General features: G+C 39.9%; 1 protein-coding gene across 1 annotated transcript in view; it reads left to right on the top strand.

Annotated features, from left to right (window-relative positions):
- Prim2 (DNA primase subunit 2) overlaps window positions 1-27540 on the top strand; it is a 180072-nt gene that overhangs the window by 15583 nt on the left and 136949 nt on the right. Inside the window, exons 6-7 of the mRNA XM_004668191.2 lie at window positions 19058-19153; window positions 22289-22426. Coding sequence (XP_004668248.1) covers window positions 19058-19153; window positions 22289-22426 — 234 coding nt within the window. The remainder of the gene's footprint in view (window positions 1-19057; window positions 19154-22288; window positions 22427-27540) is intronic.

Genomic DNA, 27540 nt, shown 5'->3' with positions numbered 1-27540 from the left:
TGAACGACTGGGTGATAAGATGATGCCAACAGTGATTAGAACAAAGTGAAAAAATTTTCCCAGAGAATTGGCTATGGTATTCTTGTCTTATTTACTTATTTTTCTTTTCTCTTTGTTTGTTTTTTTTTTGAGCTAGGGACTTGCTCTAATCCAGGCTGGCCTGGAATTCACTATGCATTTTCAGGGTAGCCTCAAACTCATGGTGATAGTAATACCTCTGCTTCCCAAGTGCTGGAATTGAAGGTGTGCTCCACTGTGTCCAACAACAGTATTCTTGCTAACACTGAGTTAGCAGGCACTAGTTAAAAAGAGGATTCATAGTGCTGGAGAGATGGCTTAGTGGTTAAGGTGCTTGCCTGCAAAGCCAAAAGACCCAGGTTCGATCCCCCCAGAACCCATGAAATCCAGATGCATAAAGTGGTGCATGCGTCTGGAGTTGGCAGCAGCTGAAGGCCCTGACATATCCATTCTCTCTTCTCTTTCTCTCTCATCCTCCATTTTTTTCTCTCTCTCTCATGTAAATAAATAAAAAGCAGATTTATAGATATATATGAAATGATCTTTTCTTGTTGAACTGGTTTTTAGGAATTTGGCTGGCTAGCAGATTTCAGTTTGTTCTGTATGTCAATGGAAAAGTTTGTGATTTAGGCAGAGTCCTTTGTGGGCTTCTTTTGTGATTTAAGTGAACACAGGGCTTCTTTTCTGTAAGTAACTCTCTCTAAAACCCAGTACTTTTCATAATGCTTTGTAGCATCCAGTAATTACTTCAGGGCTGGAGACATGCCTCAGGGGTTAAAGGCACTTGTTTGCAAAACCTGACCATCTGGGTTTGATTCCCCAGTACTCACATAAAGCCAGATGCACAAAATGGCCCATGCATCTAGAATCTGTTTGCAGTGTCAGGAGGCCTCAGTGTGCCCATATTTATTTCCATTCTCTCTGCTTGCAAATAAAAATGTATATACTAACCAAGTTTATTTTATATGTATTGGAGAACTGACACAATGCTAATAAATTTTACATTTGGAGAATAGGGAAAATGTTGAATTTTCAGCTAATTGAGGCATGTCTATTTATATAGTTGTAAAAAACATGGCAAATGAACTTTAGTGACAATATTTTAGAGTTTGTAGAATTTGGATTTTCCTTATAGAGTCATGGAAATAGTCTGCTCATTATAAGATAGTTTAAACCTAGAGGTGCCATGGCTAAATGTAGAACTTCAACCTGAATTATCCTTGAAGGCTAAAATTAACATATGCAAACATTTTCAGACTAACTTGTGCAAATCATCTCTGTTTAAAGTTTTCAAATGTAGAATTCCTTATATTTGTGCTGTCTGCCTATTGTTTTGTCCTTCGAAAAGTATGACTATGAACTAGTGAAGTTTCCTTTGTATGCAGCTATATCCTAAATGTTTTATATCATTATAGATGAATACATGTACACATGTATATATGTTAGATTCTAAAATAATGAAATTACTCTGGTTATCAAACATACTCTGAGAGGCTTCTTATGGTTTTGAAAATGTTTGAAAGGAAGATACTGAGCTTTTGTATGTATACATTATCTTTTCACTCCATAATTTTTTAATCCCTTTTTCTTTCAAGTTCTCTGAATACTTAATCCTTTTTGTTGAAGTCATGTATCATGAACTAGCTTGCAGTTTAGGTCAGACTGCCTTGTCCTGGATCATCTGGCCGAGAATAAGTATCAGATATGTGCTGTCGGGCATGGTGGCACATGCCTGTAATCCCAGTAGTTCAAAGGCAGGAAGAAGGGATCACTGCGCAGTCAAGGCCAGCCTAGCCTACATAGTGAGTTCCAGATCAATAGAGTTACACAGTAAGATTATTTTATTTATTTATTTATTTTTTAAGAAAAAGAAGCTGGGTGTGGTGGCACACTCCTTTAATCCCAGCCCTTGGGAGGCAGAGGTAGGAGGATTGCCATGAGTTGTTCAAGGCCAGCCTGAAACTATATAGTGAATTCCAGGTCAGCCTGGACTAGAGTGAGACCCTACCTTGAAAAACAAAACAACCCCCCCCCAAAAAAAAGAAAAGAAAAAATAAATTAGGGACGTGGCAAGTTGTGAAAAGTAACAATTTTTTGTTCTCAGTGGTTGAGTAGCTAAATCTGAGCTACAGAGCAAAGAAGTAGTTGTAACAACTCCCAGTCAGCCGGGAGCTAAGAATGTAGCTAGTCGGCTTTTCACCCTCTGAAGGCCTTCAAAGAGCAGGGCCTTTGATAACTCTGCTCTGGGCTCATCTCCTTTCATTCTTTAGCCACTGATGCTTGTTAAGCTTTGGCTTTCAGAACCTTGTGGCATCCTCCAGCCATTGGCACCTGCTTCCGTGGCCTTGTTTTCTTGTTCCTTTCCTCTAAGGCAGGGTTTTCAGCAAGAGAATCCTATAGTTTCTACTAGAAACTATTTCACCTGTATTTCAGCTCCTTAGGAGATCCATAGTTTAATCAGAACTCTACTCAAGCTTGCACGAGGACCTCGTTTCCTGAAGAAATGGATGACTGAATAGAATCTGGATGTGCCCTGTTACATAAGGGCATGGAGAGAAGTTAGTCACTACTGGCTAATATTTGTTATATTTAGCTAGGTACCTTAAATGTGTTACATGGGTTATATAAATTTTTGGGGTGTGTGTGTGTGTGTGTGTGTAGGTAGGTAGGTAGGTAGGTAGACTAGAGGTTGACTTCAGGTGTCTTCCTCAGTTGCTGGCACTTACTTTGAGGGTCATTCATTGAACCTGAAGCTCACCGATTTGGTTAGCTAGCAAGTCCCAGGATCCTCCTGTCTGCATCTCCCCAGTGGTATAGTTACAGTTGCATGCTGCCACAATTAGCCTTCATGTGGGGGTTAGGGATTCAAACTCAGATTCTTATGCTTGTGTGGCAAGCACTTTCCTCATTGTGCCATCTCCCCAGCCCCTGGATTATATAATTTACTCCTCTTAACAGCTCCATGAGGAAACTGAAGATCAGAGTGATTAAGTAATTTCTCCCAAATCAGACTTAGAGATAATTGGAGTTGTATGAATTATAAACATATTACTGAATATCTTAGCAAGTTTTTTCAGAGGCAGTCTTTATGTAGCACTGCAAGGAAGTAGATACTGACTTTTAAGGTCATAGGACGTATCAAAAAGATTATGTAAACACGAGTGTGAGTTTAGAAGTATGAAATTGAAGAATTAACTGATTTTGCTAAGATTTTTTTTTTTTTAATTTGAAGTTCCAAATTTATTACAAGTCCACCCTTTCATGGAGCCCTTCCTCCTTTAACACAGTTTACAAAGCCATCAATGCTTGAGATGTTACTGCAGTGGGAACTTGGGATTCTCACCAATTGGGAGAAGCAGCAGGGGAAGGGGTGGTGCCTGGGCCCATGGTGCTGGGCCACACCTGGAAGCTGCCGCACTCCCGTGCGGTGGTGAGTTTCCTTTCCTTTCGATGAGTACTTAAGAGCTGAGAGCTCACATTCCCCAAATTCAAAGTTGTTAGAAAAGAAAACTCAACCCTGTCTTGTACTTTTATCAAAATATGTTGTAACACGGATGGCAGACTATAAATTTTTGCCTAAATACAACACTGAGGCTAGGCTGGCTACAAAGGGCTACGCGGCCCATCCTGCCTCCTCCCGGCACTGACACTGACCACGGAGGCGCAGGAGCTCTGCGTCTGGGCCAGGGTGGACTTGGAGGGGCAGCTGTGGACAGGCTGGCAGAGGGTCCCCAGCCCCAGATCCCACCGCCTGCCCTTGATGTGTTCCCAAGCCAGTCTCTCAAGGAGAGCAAGGGAGAAAGCAAACATGTATCATATGAACTGTACTGTACACGTGTCAAAGCAAGATGCCAAGAATCTTAGAAGATGTTTTTTAAAATTTATTTATTTATTTGAGAGTGACAGACACAGAGAGAAAGACAGATAGAGGGGGAGAGAGAGAATGGGCGCGCCAGGGCTTCCAGCCTCTGCAAACGAACTCCAGACGCGTGCGCCCCCTTGTGCATCTGGCTAACGTGGGACCTGGGGAACTGAGCCTCGAACCGGCGTCCTTAGGCTTCACAGGCAAGCGCTTAAAAACAATTTTCATAACTATAAAAGTCAATTTAAAATAACTAAACTTCTTTCTGCTCTTCTTCTGCTCCTTCCCTATGAGAGAGAGCTTGTCTGGATTGTGGGGGTGCCGCCACTTCCAGGTGTGGCCCAGCATCATGGGCTCAGCCACCACCCTTTCCCCTGCTGCTTCTCCTGATTGGTGAGAATCCCAAGTTCCCACTGCAGTAACATCTCAAACATTGATGGCTTTTTAATTGATGGCTGGGCTCCAACACCCCTCTGGCCAGACCCATCAAAGCCAAGGCCTTATGCATGATCATAAGCAGGACTCCACACCCAGCTCAGTTTGTTGTTTTTGAGGAGGTGAGGTGGGTGGGAGTGGGCAGAGGCTGTCACAAAGGGAAAGGGTACTCAGGAATGGTTCCAGTCAGTGTCTCGTCTCTGCTCAAGATCAACCCAAGGCTCATACTGTCCAATGATGCTGGTGAATACAGAACTCTGTATGGCACTCACAGATACTGCCACCTGAGGGAGGACGAGACAGTGTGGGCTTAGAGAAATAGGATTGTGTAGAAATATAGATTCAAAACAGATCTGTACTGCTTCTAACAACCAGAAACCAAATATATTAGATATACCACAGGTAGTTTTCCCATATGGCATGTGCACTACCTCTAAGGAAAGTATTATGTCTGTATAACTTAGTTGTTCACAGATTGTTTTGTCTATGGTTTTTCTGTATCCACTCCACCTTTCTTACAGTTTACCCTGTGAAGAACATTTTTGGATATGTTAGTTCATGACTAACAATTGATTTATGTAATATTATAAAAAAGTCAGTATTAGCTAAAATCCCAGAAGAAACTATGCGGTCCAGTTGGCAATAATTTAATTTAATTGGTTAAGCAAAGAAAAGTTTGTGAACTTGAGTAGGTTTTCTTCTTAGCTCACAGGAGAGAGCTTTGTGATCAAGTGAGGCTTACTGTCTTTTTTTTTTTTTAACATTTATTAATTTGAGAGAGAGAGGGAGGGAGAGAGAGGGGGAGAGAGGAAGGAAGGGAGGGAGGGAGATCTGGTTTATGTGGATTCAGGGAAATTGAACCTGGATCCTTAACCACTGAAATGGCTTAACTGCTAAGCCATCTGTCCAGTCTTGTTTGTAAGTACTTTTTATATAAAGCCATTTTCAATTTTTTTTAGTTAGCATACAAAGGAATGGGTTTCATTCTGAGATTTTCTTACATATACATTATTGTATTTTGGTCATAATTGCTCCCCTTCCAGTACTCTCCCCAGTCTCCCTTCTCTTTTTCAACTAGTCCTTTCCTCCTCCCAAGAAGTCTCCAGTCTGCTCTTATGTCGTTTCTCTCTCTCTCTCTGTCTCTCTCTCTCTCCTATGTAGATCTAGATGCTCTATGAGAGAAAACATGCGATATTTAGTCTTCTACTCCATTACTCTCTTTGGCTTATAAAACCTTGGTACAGATCTCTGTACAAGCGTTTCACTTTAATTTTTTTCTTTTCCTTTTTACTTAGAAATTCCTTCACTTTTTGGGACTTAGAGGTGAACTCTTGATTGAAATCTAATGTTTTCATTCAACTAGGCTGAGAGTCCAGTGACTTAGAGGTGATGAGAGTAAAATCGAGTCTAGCTCTTGACAGGTTTCTTCCCAAGATGGGTGACAGCGAGCCCGTTTCTCCTTGGCAAGCACTCCCTCCTCCTGTGGAAGGGTGACTATGCTCTAGACGTGTCATGTGGGGGAGCCAGAGCTCTGTCTGTACCAACAGTCCACTGGTGTACAGGGAGGGATAGTAACATCGGAAGTGGAAGAGGATTTGTTACATGGTAAAAGAATGAGCTGAAATGTGAGGCATATCTGGAACTAGAACCTTAACTTTGTGGACTTGGTTTTGTTGTCCCGTGGTGCCCAGGGCACAAGGGCCTGTACTTTCTTGAGGAAGTGTTGTGATCCTTCACAGTGGGAGCTGCTCCAGCTCAAACCCATGTTCAAATGCCCAAGAAAACCACAGTCTTTGGATTTTTACAGCCAGTGAGACAACTAGTATTTTCAGAGTGCCTATAGATGTACAGGTCTGCAAACTCCGTTAAAAGTATTGCCGCTTGAGTAAATATGCATGCGGTCTTGGAACTGTGTGCTTGATTGTTGTACCTCAGAGCTGTTGGCTTGGCTTTTCTAGATACAGGTTGTTCAGGGGTGTACTGGGATCTGCCTGCTTAGGTTGGAATTTGGATGTAGAAATAAATCATCCTTTCCCTTAATTTTTTTTTTATTGAGAACTTAGCACATGAACATGACGTAATTTCATCATTTTCCCATTATGTTATCCTCTTTCGTCCACTTCCCCACCCCTCATCCCCTGAGGCATACCTTTATAGGAGTCCTTTCTCTGTTTTGTTATCTTCTTCCTTTTTACCCTACTCTGCCCTCCATGCCCCAAGATGGGTTCAGAACCCTGCTGGCCTCGTGGGGTTATCCGTAACCTCTGTGGGGTCATGAAAGAGCCAGTAGGTTCATGTCAGGAGGACAGTGAGAAGTACAGCATTCTTATTTTATTCTCTGTCCTGGGTGTCCTTTAGCCTCTTGCGTCTTATTTAAAATGGATTAGAGTTTATTTTCTTACTCCTTTTTTACATACCACTGGCAGGATTACTTTTTATTATTATTTTTTCTTCGAAGTAGGGACTCTCTCTAGCCCAGGCTGACCTGGAATTCACTCTGTAGTCTCAGAGTGGCCTTGAACTCATGGCGATCCCCCTACCTCTGCTGGGATTAAAGGTGTGTGCCACCATCTGGCTTTATTTTTCTTTTCTTGTCACCATTTTGTGACATAGGTGCATGTAAAACACACACACACACACACACCAAGCTTCATAATTGGGGTAGTATTTATAGCAGGTTAAAGACATAATTTGCTTTAGTTTTTCATAGGTTGCTCCCTGTAGTGATGAGGATACTCTATTTGAATTTTTCTGCCACTTTAATTTTAGTAAGCAGTTGGATTCTTTTTTTTTTTTAATTATTTTATTTATTTGAGAGGGACAGACACAGAGAGAAAGACAGATAGAGGGAGAGAGAGAGAATGGGCGTTCCAGGGCTTCCAGCCTCTGCAAACAAACTCCAGATGCGTGCGCCCTCTTGTGCATCTGGCTAATGTGGGACCTGGGGAACCGAGCCTCGAACCGGGGTCCTTAGGCTTCACAGGCAAGCGCTTAACTGCTAAGCCATCTCTCCAGCCCATGGATTCTTGATTTTATTGAAACTACTACATCTGTGAAGCCTAAGGATCCAGGTTGAATTCCCTAGGACCTATGTAAACCAGATACCCATGGTGGCACATTCATTTGGAGTTTGTTTGCAGTGGGTAGAGGTCCTAGTATGCCTATTCTCTCTCTCCTCTTTCATAAATAAATAAAATTAAAAAAAGAAGTTGGATTCTTTTATTTTTAGATGTTTTTGCAAGCGGGGGCGAGGGGGAGAGAGAAAGATAGAGAATGGGCATGCCAGGGCCTCTAGCCACGGCAAACGAACTCCAGACACATGTGCCCCTTTTGTATCTGGCTTATGTGGGTCCTGGAAAATTGAACCTGGGTCCTTTGGCTTTGCAGGCAAACGCCTTAACCGCTAAGCCATCTCTCCAGCCCAAGAAGTTGGATTCTTTTTTGTATTTTTAGTTTTATTTTGGTTTTTCGAGGTAGGGTCTCACTCTGATCCAGGCTGACCTGGAATTAACTCTGTCATCTCAGAGTGGCCTTGAACTCATGGCAATCCTCCTAGCTCTGCCTCCCGAGTGCTGGGATTAAAGGTGTGCGCCACCACACCTGGCTTAGAAGTTGGATTCTTGATTGTAAGGTCTGTCTCTAGAACCCTGTCTATCAGACTGAGGCTTAATATATATCAAAAATGACCTGTGTTTCCCATTTCCCACCATCCCTTAAGCTTTTGCTATTTATTATCTGGATTTTGTCTGTCAATTCCACTGTTGCTTGCTTTTGTCTTGTTTGCAAATAGGGATGTTCTAGACTAAGAGAGAAGATATAAATGCATCTATTTCTTTCTTTTTTTAAAAAAATATTTTCTTTATTTATTTGAGAGAGAGAGAGAAAGAGAGAATGGGCATGCCAGGGCCACCAGCCACTTCTGAGGAACTTCAGACACATGCACCCCCTGTGCATCTGGCTTACATGGGTCCTGGGGAATTGAACCAGGGTCCTTAGGCTTTGCAGGCAAACGCCAAGCCATTTCCCCAGCCCCAACTTGTCTTTTTTGTTTTGTTTTGTTTTCTCGAGGTAGGGTCTCACTCTAGCCCAGGCTGACCTGGAATTCACTATGGAGTCTCAGGGGTGGACTTGAACTCACAGCAGTCCTCCCCCACCTCTGCCTCTAGAGTGCTGGGATTAAAGGCCTGCGTCCCCACTCCCTGCCCAACTTGACTTCTTTTTTTTTTAAATTTTTATTAACATTTTCCATGATTATAAAAAAATATCCCATGGTAATCCCCCCCCCACACTTTCCCCTTTGAAATTCTATTCTCCATCATATTACCTCCCCATCTCAATCATTGTTCTTACATATATACAATATCAACCTATTAAGTACCCTCCTCCCTTCCTCTCTCTTCCCTTTATATCTCCTTTTTAACTTACTGGCCTCTGCTACTAAGTATTTTCCTTCTCACTCAGAAGCCCTGCATCTATTTCTTAAAAGTCAGCATCACAGTGTATGAGGGAGAAGTGCCTGTAGAGGAAGCTGTCAATTAGCTGGGTGTGTTTTATTGGCAGCATTGCTGTTTTCCTGCTGCCTGTCTGTCTGTAACATGACAATTGACCTGGGCTTACCTAAAGGCTGCCTTCCTTTCTGTGAGAGCTTTTCTCTGAAATGGTGTGATACTTGTTCAGTGGTGAGAACCAAGCTTTTGCACTGGAGTGGCAAAGTGGAAAAAAGCTCCTTTCTCTTTCCATCCTTTTCTTTCTTTGTGTTATTTCATTTTTATTTATTTATTTATTTGAAGGAGAGAGAGGAAGAGGCAGATAGAAAAAGAGAGAGAAAGAATGGGTGCACAAATGAGCTCTAGATGCCTGTACCACCTTGTGCATCTAGCTTACGTAGGTTCGGGGGAATTGAACCTGGGTCCTTTGGCTTTCAGGGCAAGCTCCTTAACTGCTAAGCCATCTCTCCAGCCCCTTCCTCTATCCTTTTCTCCATCCCTTCTTCTATCCTACCCACCATCCTTCTCTCCAACCTTGCCTTTTGTTGCTTTGTTGCTTTTTCTTAAAAAATGCTGTGTGAGGGCTGGAGAGATGGCTAAGTGGTTAAGGCACTTGCCTGCAAAGCACAATGGCCAGAGTTTGGTTCCTCAATACCCAGGTAAAGCCAGATGCACAAAGTGGCACGTGAGTCTGGAGTTTGTTTGTAGCTGCTGATGCACCCATTCTTTCTTTCTCTGCTTGCAAATGAATAAATAAAAAATTTAAAAAAATGCTATGTGGTTTTAATGTGGGCGAAGGTGGCCTGAGAAGTTGAAACAAACTTTAAAACTAAATACTTCTTCTAAGTTTTTTTGCTATAGAATTAGCCTAAATATTGCAAGATGCTAGATTTCAGAAATGAAGATGAATTCAATTTGTATTTCTTTATTTTTACTGTGTACTTTGCAAAATTAATCGAAGTTTAAAGGTGATAATAAAGATTTTAAAAAATTCTAATTGATAAATTCATTTCACCTTCTTTAAACCTAAGAAGCATAATTTGCCTAAATTATGCAAAATGCTAATTAAAGGGTTTAATTTGCTAATCATCTCAGTTTGATTAGAGGCACATGCTGATTATGTGCACAAGTCTAAATAGACCTTTCAAATATGGCTTTTATTATTTAAAATAAACTTGTCAAACTAATTAAGACATTAACTTAAGGAACAAAATACTTGTGAACTGAGGTGCAGTGCAGGGCAGGTAATTCACAAATGTTGTGCACCTCAGCGTGTACAATGTCATTAAGAACTAAAATAGTTAAACAGTAACAAAAATTGAGTTTTTTTTTAAAAGAACTTCAGCCATCTTTGGGGCTAGGATGTAGCTCAGTTGGTAGAATGTTTGCCTAGCGTGCATGAAGCCCTGGGTTCAGTCCCAGCACTTGTGGGGGTGTGTGTCTCATCCTGGCACGCAGGTAGTTTGAGGCTATCCTTGGCTACATAGTAAGGTGTAGGAAGGCTGGCTGGGATGCTGTCTCAAAAAATAAAAATAAATAGCCTCAATATTTAACAGTCAAACATTATTTTTATATCTGAGCTCATTAGATTGTCTAGTCAGTCACACTTTGATAATACTATGGAGCACCAAACTTTTAAAATCTGTTTTCCTTCCCTTCTGTGAATAAAATTAGCATAAGGGAACAAAGATTGTGTGTGTGTTTGTGTATACATATATATATATGTGTATATATATATATATGCACACATATGTATGTATGTATATATATTATATGGAAAGACAATGAGAACATTGGATGAGATCCACTACCAACTTGTGTCATTTAAATGTGTTAAAAATAGGGCTGGAGAGATGGCTTAGTGGTTAAGGCACTTTCCTGCAAAGCCAAAGGACCTAGGTTCAGTTTCTCAGTATGCACGTAAGCCAGATGCATAAAGGGGTGCATGCATCTGGAGTCTATTTGCAGCAGCTGGAGGCCCTGGCATGCCCATTTTCTCTCTCTCAAATAAACAAATAAAAATAAAATATTTTTAAAAATGTGCTAAAATAGATGCATTATAAGAAATTATCTGAACTTCTGGTACATAAGCTAATAGATTTTGAAATACTCGTTTCATAATGAATGAGTACAAATTTTAGTGCAGATCTAGCTTCTTCCCACGTGGTGTGAGGGCACTGGGGATGTGTATGGACATGTGCCAAGCCCGTGTTTATGAGCAGTTTCTATATTTGAATTTTAGGAGTACACAGGGGGGGTTTATTTAAATTCAGTTATTCTCTTGTTCTTACAGGACTCTCCTGAGAGTGCTGTTGATTCTGATCCCAGCACAGTCAGTTCTTTGCCTCAGTGCCTCCAGAGCCTGCATGCTTCCTTCCCGCTGCATTGCCACTGTTCTAGCTTGGATGGCCATGATTTCTTAACAACCCATCCGTTATTCCAAAGCAAGAATGGAGATTTCTATTCTACAGTCCTTGTTTAGTCCTTATGCATTTCCTGTTAGCATAATGTTCAAAATTCTTAGCAAACTATCTCAGGTGCTCACCCTTGTTTGCCTTCCCCATCTCTCTCTCAGTCACTGTCTGTAAACTCCATGCACTTCCATACACACAGTGTTAGTTTTGCTCTTTTGACCTCTGTTTCACCTAATTCTTACTCATCACAGGTTTTCTTTGTGGGCTGTTTCCCAAGATTGACAAAGAAATCTTTCCCTCGTGCTCTTAGGTATTCTGCACTTTGTCTGTGGAGCTACGCTTGAGTGTCATCACTGGCTTGACAGTCTCCTGAGAATAATAAGCCCCTGAATGTTGTGTCCAATAACAGTGTCCAGCCATTTGCAGTACTTAATAGATGTTGGCTTAATGAAGGGCTTAGGGAGTTGAGAACATAATGAGGACGTGAATATGGCAAAATTCATTACCTATATGTATGAAAGCGTCATAAATACATTATATATAATTAATACATGCTAATTAAAAACCTTAAAGAACAGAACATAGATTTCCTTAGCTTCCTAGAAACTATTTGATTTTTTTTGGGTGCTTAATACATAGTTTTAGGTGTGTCTAACATGCAGTCTGTTGGTCAAATGTATGCTTACAGTAGCTATACAAGTGGCCCAACTCATTTGTGATAATATCATGTCATAGAGTCAAAAGGTTGGACTTCCTCCTTGAATAGTTTCTGTTTTATTCTTCTTGTCTTAGTGTACCCTCTGCAGTTCCATAATATGGGTGGGTCAAGTGACAGTGTGCACTTATCAAACTGGGTATAAAAGGTTAAACTTTTTTTTTTTTGGCTAGCTGTGTATTTGCAGATGTCAGATTGATATTGTTGTAAACTTGAGGAATAAGGAATGTCTGGATTAAATGTTAGGGAGGTTCAGTAGCAGATTGGTGAGATTTCTGATTCATATGTGTTGTATCTCTCACATGTAGAAGCCTACCACGCAAACTACACTGTCTGGAAGTTATAAAGCAGGTTTTAAATTTTAATCTCATCTTGAAGCTTTCATGTAGGCTTAGCCATTTCTAAATATGATTGCAAATCAAATTGCGCATTATTTTTAAAATGTTGAGTACAAAGAAAAGAATCCCTATTCTTTTTTTTTTTATTTTTTGGTTTTTCGAGGTAAGGTCTCACTCTAGCCCAGGCTGACCTGGAACTCACTATGGAGTCTCAGGGTGGCCTCGAACTCATGGTGATCTTCCTACCTCTGCCTCCCGAGTGCTGGGATTAAAGGCGTGTGCCACCATGCCTGGTAAGAATCCCTTTTCTTAAAGAATGAGCACTATACCATATTCTATATCCATGGTGTAGCAGCCAATTGTCATATAAATACTAACAATATCTAAGAGGGAGCATATATGCTTATAGTTAATGATTATTTTGCCTTCCAAGAGATCACCTTAGCCGAAGTAGTGGATTACAGATAGCTGCCAATTGGACTGGAGCTGTAGCTCAGAGGTTAGAGCACTTGTTCAGTGTGCTGTGGTCTTAGCCTCAGCCTCAGCACCTCAAAACACAAAAGGAGATGGCCACTAATTATTTGCTGCTTTCTTATTAAGAGGTGGGATGGATCTGTGTTACTGTCCTTTACATCTGAGTTTTTCCCCTAAAACCATTATCTCATCTGAGTCGTATCCTAGCCTCTTTCTGTATTTGAATCTGTATCTTAATTGGAGATAAAACACTGGAGCATTAAAGGAATATAGTTAAGAATAGAACTGTAATTTAGGGTGGGGCATAGCCAAGGGAAGAAAACTGTTGGTGGACTTTGAAGTAAGTGTATGTAATAGAGGACTCCAGGATGAAAGGGTGTTGAGACAGATCAGAGTGACCCAACCTTTCCTAAGGGGACTTGCCTGGGGTTTAAACACTGTTAGGGTCTGCTAAGAAGGTTAATTTTGGGCTGGAGAGACAGCTCAGTGCTTAAAGGTGCTTGCTTGCAAAGTCTGATGGCCCAGGTTTGATTCCCTAGTGCTCACATAAAGCCAGATGCACAAAGTGATGCAAACATTTGGCATTCATTTGTAGTAGAAGGAGGCCCTGGCACAGCCATATGCATTCTCAGTTTGTATCTCTCTTGGTCCCTCTCTATCTCTGTTTCTCTCTCAAATATAATTTTTGGGCTGGAGAGATGACTCAGTAGTTAAGGCACTTGCCTGCAAAGCCCAATGACTCAGGTTTGATTCCCCAGTACCCACTTAAAATCAGATGCACAAAGTGATGCATGCATCTGGAGTTTATTTGCAGTGGCTGGAGGCCTTGTTGCACCTGTTCTTTTCTGACTTTTGGTATATATTTCTCTGCTTGAAAATAAATATATAAATAAATAAAATATTTAAAAAAATAGCTAGGCGTTATGGCACATGCCTTAAATCCCAGCACTTGGGAGGCAGAGGTAGGGGATTGTTAAGAGTTCGAGGCCACCCTGAGACTACATAGTGAATTCCAGGTCAGCCTGGGCTAGAGAGAGAAAACAGGTAAATTTCATTTTAGTCTTTATTATATAGTCTTTATTATAAGCATCCCTTGATGTTTTAATTGGATGAAAGCTGTCAGGATCGGGCTATTTGATACTTGATTGGCTTCTAACACATTGTTCTGCTCTGCCTGGTATTTTTTTTTTTCCCCAAGGTAGAGTCTCACTCTAGTCCAGGCTGACCTGAAATTCACTATGTGGTCTCAGGGTAGCCTTGAACTCATGGTGGTCCTCCTACCTCTGCCTCCTGAGTGTTGGGATTAAAGGCATTCATAGGCCCAGTTGGTAAGCCATTGGCACTTAAGGGTTCAGAGCTACCAATATTAAGGGAGCTGTTCCTTGCTTATTTGCAATTTCTATCTAAATAGAACAAAGGACATTCAGCTTGCGATCTGTGACAGGGTCTCGTTGGTATCCATAAATGGCTTGGAGGGGCTTCAATCTATCCACTCAACCCTGTGAAGGAACCTCAAGCCAACATAAAATTAATAAAAATCATTCCTCTATTAAATGTGTCTTTAAGATAGGTACCTTGGCAGAATCCTACTTCAAAATGCTCCTAACATAGACATTCTAGGAACCAGTATCGTCCTTTATTATTTGGTAGCTAATATTTAATAAGTGTTTCATATATGTAACAGTTAAGTTGCATATTATTGAATTGAACTAACATGTTTATAGTTTGGGAGAGTGGGAGAAAACTATCTTAGGAAACAGAACAAGGTAACTGGTAGTAGTCTATGAGTTATGAAAAAAGAATGTACTGTCCTGTGGCAAATGTAACTTTTTAAAGTGTTGTGATAATAAAGTGTTTTAACTGTAGAAGAAAGTATTGAATTGGGTCAACAAATAGGAGATACCATTGCTGAAGCCATAAAGTTGATATCTAACATTTTCAGTTATAGTTACATATATTTGAATATCTTGGAATAAATTTTCACTTCCATTTACCTCAGACACAAAACATAGTTATTATTCTACTATCCATTTGAATTTGAAATGCACAATGAAAATATGAATTTAATACCTAATGTACTGAAATTTAATTGCCAGAATTTGATTTCTTATAGATTGTAAGAAAAATAACAAGGAAATAGTTATTTTTTTCTGACCTTATTTTTCTGATATTTTTTTCATTTTCTATATGCTTGAGTAAACATGGCTACACACCAGTAGTCTTAGGTTGACTAAGCAATGTCAACCTTTCCTCCTTACTAAGTGAAGTCATATTTTTGTAATATGCTGCTGGTGAACTGTTTGGAAGATGTCAGTCATTGATTTTTCAGTAGTGAGCTTGGCTGCCTGTCTTTGGACAGTGTTGGAAACTACCAAGCTGCTTATCTAGTTGAAAACCTTAGGAGTGAAGTAAACTTGAGCTGTTTTCTACTGGGCTGTGTTATAAAAATGGGGAAAGAAAATTACTTTCTCTTGTTTCTTGGAAGACATTTGCCAGTTGGAGCCTCAAAGAAGATTGAGTTTGGTAGCCTTAATTGTACACCAAAAGGTTATTGCAGCAGATAACATAAGGGAGATGTCATAAAGAGGAAAACTTGGAGCTCAGTCACAGAGAATGTGGAGAAATAGGCATTCTGCCAGCTGACTGAGTGCTTGAAAGAAGTAGTTTGGAATTCAAGAAGCAGTTGCAGATTTCAAGGACTTGATTAACTTAGTTCATAAGTAAATATGTGGGGGGTGAAGAATCAGTTTCAAGTTACTTCAGGCATAATGCATGCTTATCCTTCACTAAAGTTTCTTTTTAAAATCTTTCCTGATTATAAAGTTTAATGATGTAAGATTAGAGGGGTGATTAAACTCATTCTTTACATTCAACCATTGAAATAAAAATGGGGTAAAAATGAATTACGATCATTGGGGTTTGCTCTTTACTCCTTATTTTTAAATAAATCTTTCCCAACCTGGACAGAGTTTGAGTGTGAGTGTGTGCAGGAGATCCAACAAAGAATATAAATAGTCTCTCGCCCTTTGGTCTTCCCATATACTTCAAGAACCAAGGCACATTTATGGGAATAACCATGTGGTTGTGGAAAACATGTTTATGAGTATCCAGGAGACATACAGGGAAATATGAAATGTGTAGCTTTCCTGAAATGTACAGCTCTTCTTAAATTACACTCATTTGAGGGGAAATTTTAGGGTTTATTACTGTATATGTAGGATGGTTTGGGGTGAAAATATCTTTCACACAAAGTAAAACCAAGGAAACAGATTGTGTTCATTCTGAAAGATATTTTCCTGGTTGTCACTTCTGTGCTGACAGATTCTTCTGTTAATGCGCTAAGGTGTGTCATCCGGCTTCCCTCGCCTTCACATCCGCCTTGAGCAGTCGGTCTCGCTAGAGTCTTTCTGATGGGGTTTTGCTGCGCTTTTAAGGCTTCTTTTAAGTTTCTGTTTGAAACATTTTCAGATTGTTGAGTACAGTTCTTTTTTTTTTTTTTAAATATGTATTTATTTGAGAGAGAGAGAGAGAAAGAGAGAAAGAAAGAGAGGGAGGGAGGGAGGGACAGATAGAGACAGAATAAGCATGCCAGGACCTCTGGTAGCCACTGCAAAGGAACTCCAGATTCATGTGCCACCGTGTGCATCTGGCTTTACATGAGTACTGGGGAATTAAACCTGGATCCTTTGGCTTTGCATGCAAGCTTCTTAATTGCTAAGACATATCCCAACCTAGAATTCTTTTAGTCTGTCCTGTATAGGCATCACTACACTCTTAAATCTATAGATTGCTATCTTTTATTAACTCTGGAAAATTCTCAGCTGTTATTGCTTTACATGTCCCATTATTCTTTTCTTGGGACACTAATCTAATGTGTAATAGATCTTCTTGGTCAGTTTTTCACATCTCATTCTCAGATTTGCATTTTCTTTTTTATTGGTGTGTGTGTGTGTATCATCTGGGTTACAGATTATTTATCCTGATTTTCTTAGGTTACTCATAATTTTCTTGATTACTCATAATCAATACATAATTTATTTTTTCCCCAATTCTAATACCTTTTAGTTATTTTAAGAAACCTTGCTGGGTATGGTGGTGCACGCCTTTAATACCAGCACTCGGGAGGCAGAGGTAGGAGGATCGCTGTAAGTTCGAGGCCACCCTGAGACTACATAGTGAATTGCAGGTCAGCCTGGGCTATAGTGAGACCCTACCTTGAAAAACCAAAAAGAAAAAAAAAAATCTTGTCTGTTTCTCATTCATGGTTCATGTTTCCTTGTGTGCATGGTTATCTTTGGGAGATGACTGCAGTTGGAACATTTTTTTGGAGGACTGTAAACCTAGGAATGCCTGTTTTATTCTTTTTACATAAGCTTGAGGCCTCTGATAGTCTTAAGACACATGTAATTCACATCTGAGATCTGTGGTTTCTGGGCTGAAACTTCCCTCCCTCCCTCTTCTTCTCTTTCCCCCTATCCTCCCATCCCCTCTCCATTCTCACCCCACCCTCTCTTCCCTTCTTTCATTCCTTCTTTTCTTGACCTGGAACTCACTGTGACCTGGAACTCTGGAGCCCAGGCTGGCTGCTGAGTGTTGGGATTGAAGTCATGCACCACCACACCTGGTAAAACTTTTGTTTTCTCTAAGAGGTTGACTTAAGTAATGCAACCTCCTTTACTAAAACAGCAAATTCTACTGTAATGTGTTTAATTTAGATAGTCCTTGAACAATGAGAAACAGTATAGAAACATCACCCTGTTTGCACATGGCTGTTACTTGCTTGTGATTAACTTGAAACTTGTTACAGTGTCCATTTTTGCTCTTGAAGTTGCCAGAAGGTAGAAAAGCCATTGTTTTCACTTCCAGGGTTTTTCATTTGTATTGCTAATGTATCCAACACTATATATTATAAATCTTTTTAACTTTTGCCATTTTACTAGTTTTTTATTGCTTATTATCATGAGTGTGGTGGTAGTACATGTAATCCTAGCACTTGGGAGGCTGAGACAGGAAGGTTACGAGTTTGAGGCCATCCTGAGCTACATAGTAAGACCTTACCCAGAAAAAATGCTGTTTATTGTTTTTACTCATGAATATTGACTCCTCATCTCTCACTATTTTGGAGTTACTTATGAGCTACTAGTGCCTTCAGGGACCTTTTGAGGATAACTATGGTGCCAGATGGCATTAACATTTCCCCTAAGCTTGTTACTTGTTTCATCTTCATTTATATACCTTTTCCTCCCTTTTTATACAGAAGTTTAAAGTGTTTATTTAGATGGGTCTCATCAATCTTTAAAAAAATTTTTTTTAATTTATCCATTTTGAGAGAGCAAGTGAGAGACAGAGGCAGATAGACAGATAGAGAGAGAATAGGTGTGCCAGGGCCTCCAGCCACTGAAAGCGAACTCCAGATGCATGCACCCCCTTGTGCATATGGCTTACGTGGGTCCTGGATTATTGAACTGGGATCCTTTGGCCTTACAGGCACACACCTTAACTGCTAAGCCATCTCTCCAGCCCTCATCAATCTTTTTCTAAAGATATAACTAGCCAGAGATAATAGATTTTTAGTTGTTTCTAGGAAAAGTTATGTTTTAAATTTCTAAAATTAAGAAATAAGCCATTCTTCACTTCAAATACCTATCTTAATGCATTAACATAACTCTTTAGTGTAATGCTCAGTTTTAGTCTATTCTGTAGTGACTTGAATTTGTTTTTAAGCAGGGCTTCAAAGCAGGCCTGTGTTAGCTATGAACCTGTGCTGAGATCATAGGAGTGACCCCTATGCCCACTTTAGTATGACTTTTTATTGTAGTTCTTTTCTTCTTATTAAAGTACTTTGTTTCTTAGAGATGGGATCTCATATAACCAAGCCTAGCCTTGAACTTACTGTGTAGCTGAGGATGACCATGAACTTCTGATCTTTCTTTTTCTACTTACAAAATGCTGGGATTGTGGATATTTTCGATCATGCCTGATTCATATGCTGGGGATTGGACCCAAGGCCTCATGCATTTTAAACATTCTGCCAGCTGAGCCACACCTCTAGAGCCCCTCGTCTTTTTCCTATATGCATTCAGAAGTTGGCAGAGAACCACTTGAAGAATATTAATTTATGTTTTTTATCCATAGTTTGCCTTCGTTTGTGATAGTAATGACTTAGCATGATAATAATGGTTTGGGAATGACTTAAGCTACCAGTGTATTGACACTTTAATAAAAGTATAGAATATTCACTAGGACAGGGAAATATTTTATTTAAACTGAAGATACTTACATTTTTAAGCAGCATAACATATGTTTCCTCTTAGATAAGTGATGAAGAGAAGAACCTTCGAGAGCAGGACATTGTTGCCTCATCGCCAAGTTTAAATGGGGTCAAGTTGGAATTTGAGTCAGTTTATAAGGTATGTAAACATTTCAAATATCATGTACACTTTATTAAGTCACATGCAGCTTTATATGAATTTTCCATGCACCCCTTTGTACAGCCCCTCATAACCACAGCCTCCTTGCCTACACAGATCTGGTTTGCATCACACTCGGGATGTAGAACATTCAGTGCTGGGATATTTTACACTGATATCCTCCTAACTGCTAGGGCTCAGGCTCCACAGCAGGCCGTTGTCTTAAAGGAATACCCTTCCGGTATTGCTTGGGTTCTTGCTCCTGGTGCATGGCTCTGTCCCGCAGGATGACCTGCTTGCCCATTTGGCTGTAACATTCTTTCTAATTGCATGAAGTCCCCTTCCCTGCTCTTGGGCTCTGGCACATGCTTCAGCTTGAATCCTGGTGTGGTCTCATTGCATTTGGGTTCTGACACTGTAAGTGTACTTGCTTTCCTGTGGAATGCCTTCCTAAATCTTCCTGAATCCCAGCTTCATTCTGTGCTGGGCCATCTTGGTCTTCCCACCCCTCAGCACAGGTCCCTACTCTGCATGAACCTACCAAGTGACTTTGGGATGAAGGGAAGAGGGAGAGCTGAAATGCCATGTAAAACTTCATAATTTCAATGTCATAATTCCCTTTGAAAGAATATACTGATTGTTACAGGTGAACACATTACTTTTCTTATTTATTTACTTTTAATACTGGTGGTTAAACCTAGAGCCTTACACTTAACTAACAAGCTCTCAACCAGTGAGCTATCTCCACAACTTTCCCAGCACCCACCACCCTCCCCTTTTTAACTGCATATTGTCGACAGGGTCTCACTGAATCGCCCAGGCTTGGCCTTGAAATCACCTTGTAGCCTAAGCAGGTCTTGGAATCTGTGATTCTCCTACCTCAGCCTTGAGTAGCCTGGCTTACAGGCCTGTTCCACCACCCAGTGAATGCAGTAAGGCCTTGTCTCTATAGTAGGTCTCTATTCCAGCCTCCTGGCTTCTGTGTGTTGAGCCCTTATTCCGTTAACACCTTTCACTTCAGCCTAGCAGACAGGAGTCAATGTTCATTTTTCTCACACTACACATTTCTCGTTGCCTTCATGTCACTTGCTTCTGCATGGGCATTTAAAAATATGTTATTTATTTATTTAGTTGAAAGAGAGATGGAGGGAGAGAGAATGGGTGCCAGGGCCTTTAGCCACTGCAAACAAACTCCAAGTGCTTACACCACCTTGTGCATCTGGCTTACATGGGTCCTGGGGAATAAAACCTGGGTCCTTAGGCTTCACAGACAAATGCCTTAACTGCTAAGCCATCTCAAGCTGGTTGGGCATTTTTATTTTTACTGTGGCCACCACAATAAAGTGAACCAAGGAGTGTTACTGCCAGAGAACGAGGAAGAGTAGTCATTTAGCTGTTTCTTCTTTCCCTTCCCCGCTTTATGGATTTGCTGCAGACTTGTCAAGGTATTTACTATATTACACATCACAAAGCTACTCAGTGGGAGGATAGACTAGATTCTAGATGTGATGAGAACTTGCTCTCAAACTTCTGTCCCTTTTTCTTGCCTGTCATGGCATTAACCCTTCTTACCTGTTATGCCCATTTAACTACTTGTTGGATGCCATGTCATACACAGCACAATGTAGAACAGTTTGGTTTTCCTGTGGGGCTGTCTCTTCCTATTATCAAAGAATGAAGAACTCTGGGAATGGGGCAAGGGCTGTGCTGTAATCATAGAAATCAGTAATTTGTTAAACGCTATCTGGTTACTCTTCCCTAAAACCTGGGTGAATAGACAGTTTGGTAAATAATTTTCACCTAATTTTTACTTCATTTTAAAAACAATAAATGTAGTCGGGCGTGGTGGTGCATGCCTTTAATTCCATTACTCTGGAGGCAGATAGGAGGATTGCTGTGAGTTTGAGGCCATCCTGAGACTACGTAGTTCATTCCAAGTCAGCCTGGACCAGAATGAGACCCTACCTTAAAAAACCAAAAATAAATAAATAAATAAATAAATAAAAGAAAAAACGATTTTGCAGAATGATGGTTTTCATAGTTAACTGATATACTCAATTCATATCTTAAATATTAAGGCATTTCACAGAACTTACTATGCATATCATTTAAAAATAATTATGGCAAATATTTAACAGCAAAACAATGTCATTTACATCTCAGTTTTTCTTTCTTTCTTTCTTTTTTTTTTTTGAGGTAGGGTCTTGCTCTAGCCCAGGCTGACCTGGAATTCACTATGTAGTCTCAGGGTGGCCTCAAACTCACAGCAATCCTCCTACCTCGGCCTCTCAAGTGCTGGGATTAAAGGTTTGCTCCACCATGCCTGTCCATCTCAGTGTTTTTATAATCATTTTGTGAGTGTGTGTGGGGTGTGTGGGCTTGTGTGTGTTGCGATGTGTATGTGAAGGTCAGAGGATAGCCTTGGGTGTTAGGACTCCCCTTTTGAGTTTGAGGCAGGGTCTCTTCTTGTTTGCCTTTGTGTACTCCAGGTATGTGAACTTTTGGGGATTCTCCTGTCTTCAGCTCCCATCTCGCCCTTAAGAGCTCTGGGATTATAGACATGCACTATTGCATCCAGATTTACATGAGTGCTAGGAACCCTCAGGTTCCCATCTCGCCATCTTCACAGTCCCATTTCTTAGTGTTGAGGGTAGCTTGTGTAAGGCATTTCTCTAGTGAAGAAACACAAACTTAGATGAAAAAATTGGAATTGCTTTGATTACTTGTAATTTTCAGCACTGAATATACTGTATGCAAATTTGGATTGCATTTGATGTAGAATCAAGTTTTGAATGTGTCATTTGAGGTGCGTGTGCTTAGAGCATTTTAAATAGAAGTTTACAACCTTGGGATTTATAGTTCACACATTTATAGGTGATGAATAAAAACAAGGCATTCTAGTTTGTTCTTTGCCATTATTATATTTTTAAAATAATTACTCTAAGACAAATTTATTTTTATTCTGCTAATTCTTCGTAGTGCTGATTGTTTAGTTTTACAGGTTATATTTATCTTTTTTCCTTTTTGATAAGCTAAGACTAATGAATTTTTTATTTTGACTTAATATTGTTTGAAGACTTAGGAGGGCTTCCTAATGTCAGGTCTGACTTACTTTTTCCGTTTCTCTGAATTCAGATCCCTTTTGCTGATGCGCTGGATTTGTTCAAAGGAAGGAGAGTCTACCTGGAAGATGGCTTTGCTTATGTGCCACTTAAAGACATTGTGGCCATTGTCCTGAATGAGTTTAGAGCCAAGCTTTCCAAGGCTCTGGCAGTAAGTGCTTCACTGTGTTTCTGTTTTGAGTCCACCTTTCAGTCATATGCCCTTTGCTTTGTGCTCCTTTAGGGAATGCATCAATATTCGTAGTGATATTTAGACTGTGATGCAGTATTCTGTTATTTCTGGAATACTGGGCTTTTTATTTGTTAGTCTCCATATTTGGTTTCTTACTGTTTTCTGTTAATACTAATGGTGACATGACTAAATTTGTGAATGACCTTTTTGGGCTTCTTCATTAGGTCATTGCTCTCTGGAGAAAGACTTCATGTATTGCCCTTAAAACCATGGTGTCTTCTGATTGATATGACTCCTAAATTTCTCAAGTAGATTTTGTATTAGTTGAGTGCATCATAAAAGAAAGTCTTGCTGTTTTTTTTTTTTTTCTTTTTCAGTGTTGAGAATTGAACCCAGGGCCTCATGTGTACTGGACAGGTGCACTACTGCTGAGCTATACCCTCAGCTTACTAAAATGTCTTTTTATCTAAGCACAAAATCAGAGACATGGTGCTGCAGTACACAGCCTGGTTAGGGTGAAATTGGAGGCAGCTGTGTTGAATTCAGTATTGGTGTGTTTAGTTTGATAAGACCAGTGCTGAGAAAATGATAGTGTTGGTGTGCATAGTTTGGTAAGATCCTGATTCTTCAGTGATGACATCTGGAAGCTACAGCTTTTGCACTGTTGCCTTTTAATGTAGGTCTAGTGTTTTATCCTTTTATGTACTTAATATTGCCACGAACAGTAATGAAACTTTTTTTTTTTCAAGGTAGGCTCTCACTCTAACCCAGGTTGACCTGGAATTCACTATGTAGTCTCAGGGTGGCCTCAAATTCATGGTGATCCTCCTATCTGTGCCTCCCAAGTGCTGGGGTTAAAGGCATGCGCCACCACGCCTGGCTTAAAATAAACTTTTAAAAATATTTTTATTTATTTATTTACAAACAGAGAGAGACAGAGAGAAGAGAGACAGAGAGTGGGCACGCCAGGACCTCTAGCTGCTGCAAATGACCTCCAGAGACATGTACCACTTTGTGCATCTGGCTTTACGTGGGTGCTGGGGAATCAAACCTGGTTGTTAGACTTTGCAGGCCATCTCTCCAGCTTCTAATAAAACTTTAAAAGAACTATAGTAATTATTCTATAGGCATATGATAAGCATTCCTTTTGAGTTAAAGATTTTAGTATTTTCTGGTGTAAGTAATTTTTATTGGCTCTAGGGTTTGTTAAGCGTGACTCATTCATTTATATAGCTTTTGGGAAGACTAAACTATTAATCATTAAATTAGGTAGTTTATAGAAATGCTTTATAGACACTTGACCCTTTTTTGCATGAAAATGTGTGTATGTGTGTGTGTATGTGTTGCTGAGGACAGAGCCCATGTTGTTACATATGGTATGCCATAAATTGCACTGTCATTCATGATTATATTTCAATGTTATATCTGTTGATATTCTTTATTCCTAATTCTGTGTTATTTTAATGATCTTTATTATATCTCGTGTACAGTCTATTTCTAGGCAAGAGTGGTGTTAGTCGTTCGGCATTGTGACCCTCAAGAAGACACTCATGTCTGTCCATTGTGTGGTCACCCCCTTTTTATATTTTTGGTTTTGTTACCCTTTTGCCCTCTGTTGACATTTTGGATAGCACTGCTTTGCAAGTCATTAAACATTCCCTAAATGTCATTTATTAAATGCCAGTAGTGGCTCCTGGACTATATAATAATCAGGAATTTCACAGGGCAATTCTGAAAGCTTTGGAATGTTGGTACAACCTTGAGCCAGCCATGGTGGTGCCACCCTCCCTCCATTTCTGGTCTATGTATGTGGCACAATTTGGTTTTGGTGGAGTGATCTGAAAGTTGTTTGAGGGCTTCTGCAAAGTTTTCCTTGTTGGAATAGAAGGTAAGTCTTGGGCTGGAGAGATAGCTTAGTGGCTAAGGTGCTTGCCTATGAAGCCTAAGGACCCAGGTTGGGTTTCCATTACTCTTGTAAGCCAGATGTGCACGGTGGCGCTTGGGTGCATGTGTCTGAAGTTCGTTTGCAGTGGCTAGAGGCTGTGGTACACCCATTTTCTCTAGCTGCTGCTTTTTCTTTTTCTGTCTCTCAAATAAAATAAATCAATAAGTATAATATTTAAAAAAATTATAGGGCTGGGGAGATGGCTTAGCAGTTAAGGAGCTTGCTTGATGAAGTCTGGGTACTCAGGTTTCATTCCCCAGGACCCATGTATGCTAGGTGCACAAAATGGCTTATGCATCTGGACTTCATCTGTAGTGGCTAGAGGCCCTGGCACATCCATTCTCTCTCTGTGCTTTTTTGTTGTTGTTTCTTTCAAGGTAGGATCTCACTTTAGCTCAAGTTGACCTGGAATTCACTCTGTAGTCCCAGGCTGGCCTTGAACTCATGGCAATCATCCTATCTCTGCCTCCCAAGTGCTGGGATTCAAGGTGTGCGTCACCATGCCTGGCTTTCTCTGTGCTTCTTTATCTTTCTCAAATAAAATATTTAAAAGTAATAATAATAAAGGTAAGTCTTTTCAACCTTTGGATACAGTTTAATTGAATGTGGTACCTGCAACAGTTGCAGCCATGTTGAGACAGGCAGATGACATGGGAACATCACAATTTTTTTTTTTGTTGTTGTTGTTTGTTTCTTTGAGGTAGGGTCTCCATCTGGCTCTGGCTCAGGCTGACTTAGAATTTATGTAGTCTCAGGATCGCCTCAAACTCATAGCAAATCCTCCTACCTCTGCCTCCCAAGTGCTAGGATTAAAGGCGTGTGCCACCACACTCGGCTCAGAAACATCACAATTTATTGAAGACACGCTTAAAGACAGATGGAAAGAATCTAGTCTGCATATGTGTCACCCAGTTGCTGGGTAACCAGCTCTGAAAGTACTAAGGCTCCTTACTGTGAGGAATAATTAAGCTTCAGTTTTTTTTTAAGGAATTAACTTAGAAACTCAAGTTTAAGTGGACTTCTGTTCCTTGGAGCAGAAAACATCTAGATAATTCAATGGCTGCATTAGGCAGTTTTTATTCTATTATTTCTTAATATTTTTTTCTTAGTTGCTGGTCACAGAAAACCTGTGTTATCTTAATAATTAGTCTCAGTTCTTAAAATGGGCAGTCCATGTGTAGTGTGAGTGTCAACTGTCTCTTGGTGAGTGTCCAGTCCCTCCTCTGCAGCTGTTGTTACCCTCACTCACGTGCTGGGTCTTTGTTTGGCTTCTCTCATGGTAGCAAAAGTGCATATTTATCTTCCTAGAACATGCTATCCAAACAATCTCTCCCTCTCTGTCCTGGGATTTTGTTCTTAGACTTAAGACTTATCTTGTGAGTGAAATGGCTTGGTGGTCCATGTTTTATTCCTCTTCCAGGGCTGCCATATCAGAGCACCACAGACCGGTGTATAAGAACACTCACTCACCTGTGGTCTCATGATTCTGGAGGTGAGAGTTCAGAATCAAGGAGCCAGTATGTCTGTTCCTTCTTGTAGAGAGAAGGCTCTCTTGTCTCACTTCTGGTGGGCCTTGGCTTATGACAACATATTCCATTTCACATAGAATTCTCTCTGTGTGCTCCAAATTTCTTTGTTTAACAATTCCACGTTTATTGTATTAAGCCCCTCTCCCCCAGGGTGACCTCATTTTAACTAGCTATATCTATAATGAGCCTATGTCCAAATTCACATTCTGAGGTGCTACTAGATTTCAACTTAAGAAATTTTGAAATTTTATGAAATATAATTCAAATGTCTATCATTAATTCTGTTATTATGGTCATAGGGATTGTCTAGCCTAAGATTACGATTCTACCTTTTGAATTAATTGTTCATAGGACCTGGAGCTTAGATTTATTATAATTATATTCCCAGAATTATAATATCCTGAACAGAAACAGAAGGTTGACTGTTATGAACGGATGGAGTAATAATGATACAGTAGAGGCAGGCAAAACTTGTCTATGTTGTGGACCCTTACCTTGTGTGTTAGATGTGAGATTCTTTCACATTGTAATTCCCTTTCAGGCCACGTTGCTCAGTGCTTAACTATTATCACACTATGAAAATAAATCTGATTTTTTTTTCTTTTTTTACTTTGGGGCTTCAAAGCCAGTTTTGACTTTATGTATTATAAACTTTAAATAAAAATTTAAAAATATATTTGCCTTGAAGACAGCATTTTGGGAGTATTTACGAGAAATTTTTCTTACACATAATTCAAAGTATTAAGATTGTATTTGCTATTCAGTTTATGTTCCTGACAATCGAATATGGACAGAAGGATTATATCTTTCCCTCCTGACGTGTTGGGTGGATGATGGGAGAATCTAAGTATACTGAGAGAAGCAACATTCTATGAATTTTCTAAGGTTTGAAATAAAGTAAATTTTCATCAAACTAAATTTAAACTTCTTTCTTGTTGATAGGAAATATAGCACATAAACATTGAATTCCATTCTTCCCTCCTTCTTCATTCTTCCCCTACAATATAATACTTCAAATTTTTCAAAGTTTTTGTTTTTCTGTTTTTGAGGTAAGGTCTCACTCTGGTCCACACTGACCTCTTCTCAGGGTGGCCTTGAACTCATGGTGATCCTCCTACCTCTGCCTCTTGAATGCTGGGATTAAAGGTGTGTGCCACCACACCCAGCATTTTCAAAGTTTTAAAATGATCACAAACTTAGAGAAAATCATAAATAAAATATTGACTTTTTGTTTTATTTTATTTTTATTTATTTATTTGAGAGCAACAGACAGAGAAAGGGGCAGATAGAGAGAGAATGGGCACACCAGGGTCTCCAGCTACTGCAAAGGAACTCCAGATGCATGCGCCACCTTGTGCATCTGGCTTACATGGGTCCTGGGGAATATGAGCCTTTAACCGGGGTCCTTAGGCTTCACAGGCAAACACTTAACTGCAAAGCCATCTCTTCAGTCCCTGACTTTTTTTGTTTCCTCTGTCCATATGGACATCATATGTTTTTATCTTTTGATAGCAATTTTGACTTGGATAGGGTGGAAATCTCATTGTAGTTTTGACTTGAACATCCTCTCATACACCGCTTATGTGCCATCTTTTAGGGATTATTTATTCAGGTCTTTT

This window comes from Jaculus jaculus, chromosome 8 (genome assembly GCF_020740685.1).
Source record: "Jaculus jaculus isolate mJacJac1 chromosome 8, mJacJac1.mat.Y.cur, whole genome shotgun sequence".
In the NCBI taxonomy this organism is placed as follows: domain Eukaryota; kingdom Metazoa; phylum Chordata; class Mammalia; order Rodentia; family Dipodidae; genus Jaculus; species Jaculus jaculus.
This window is presented reverse-complemented; position numbering and strand designations above follow the sequence as displayed.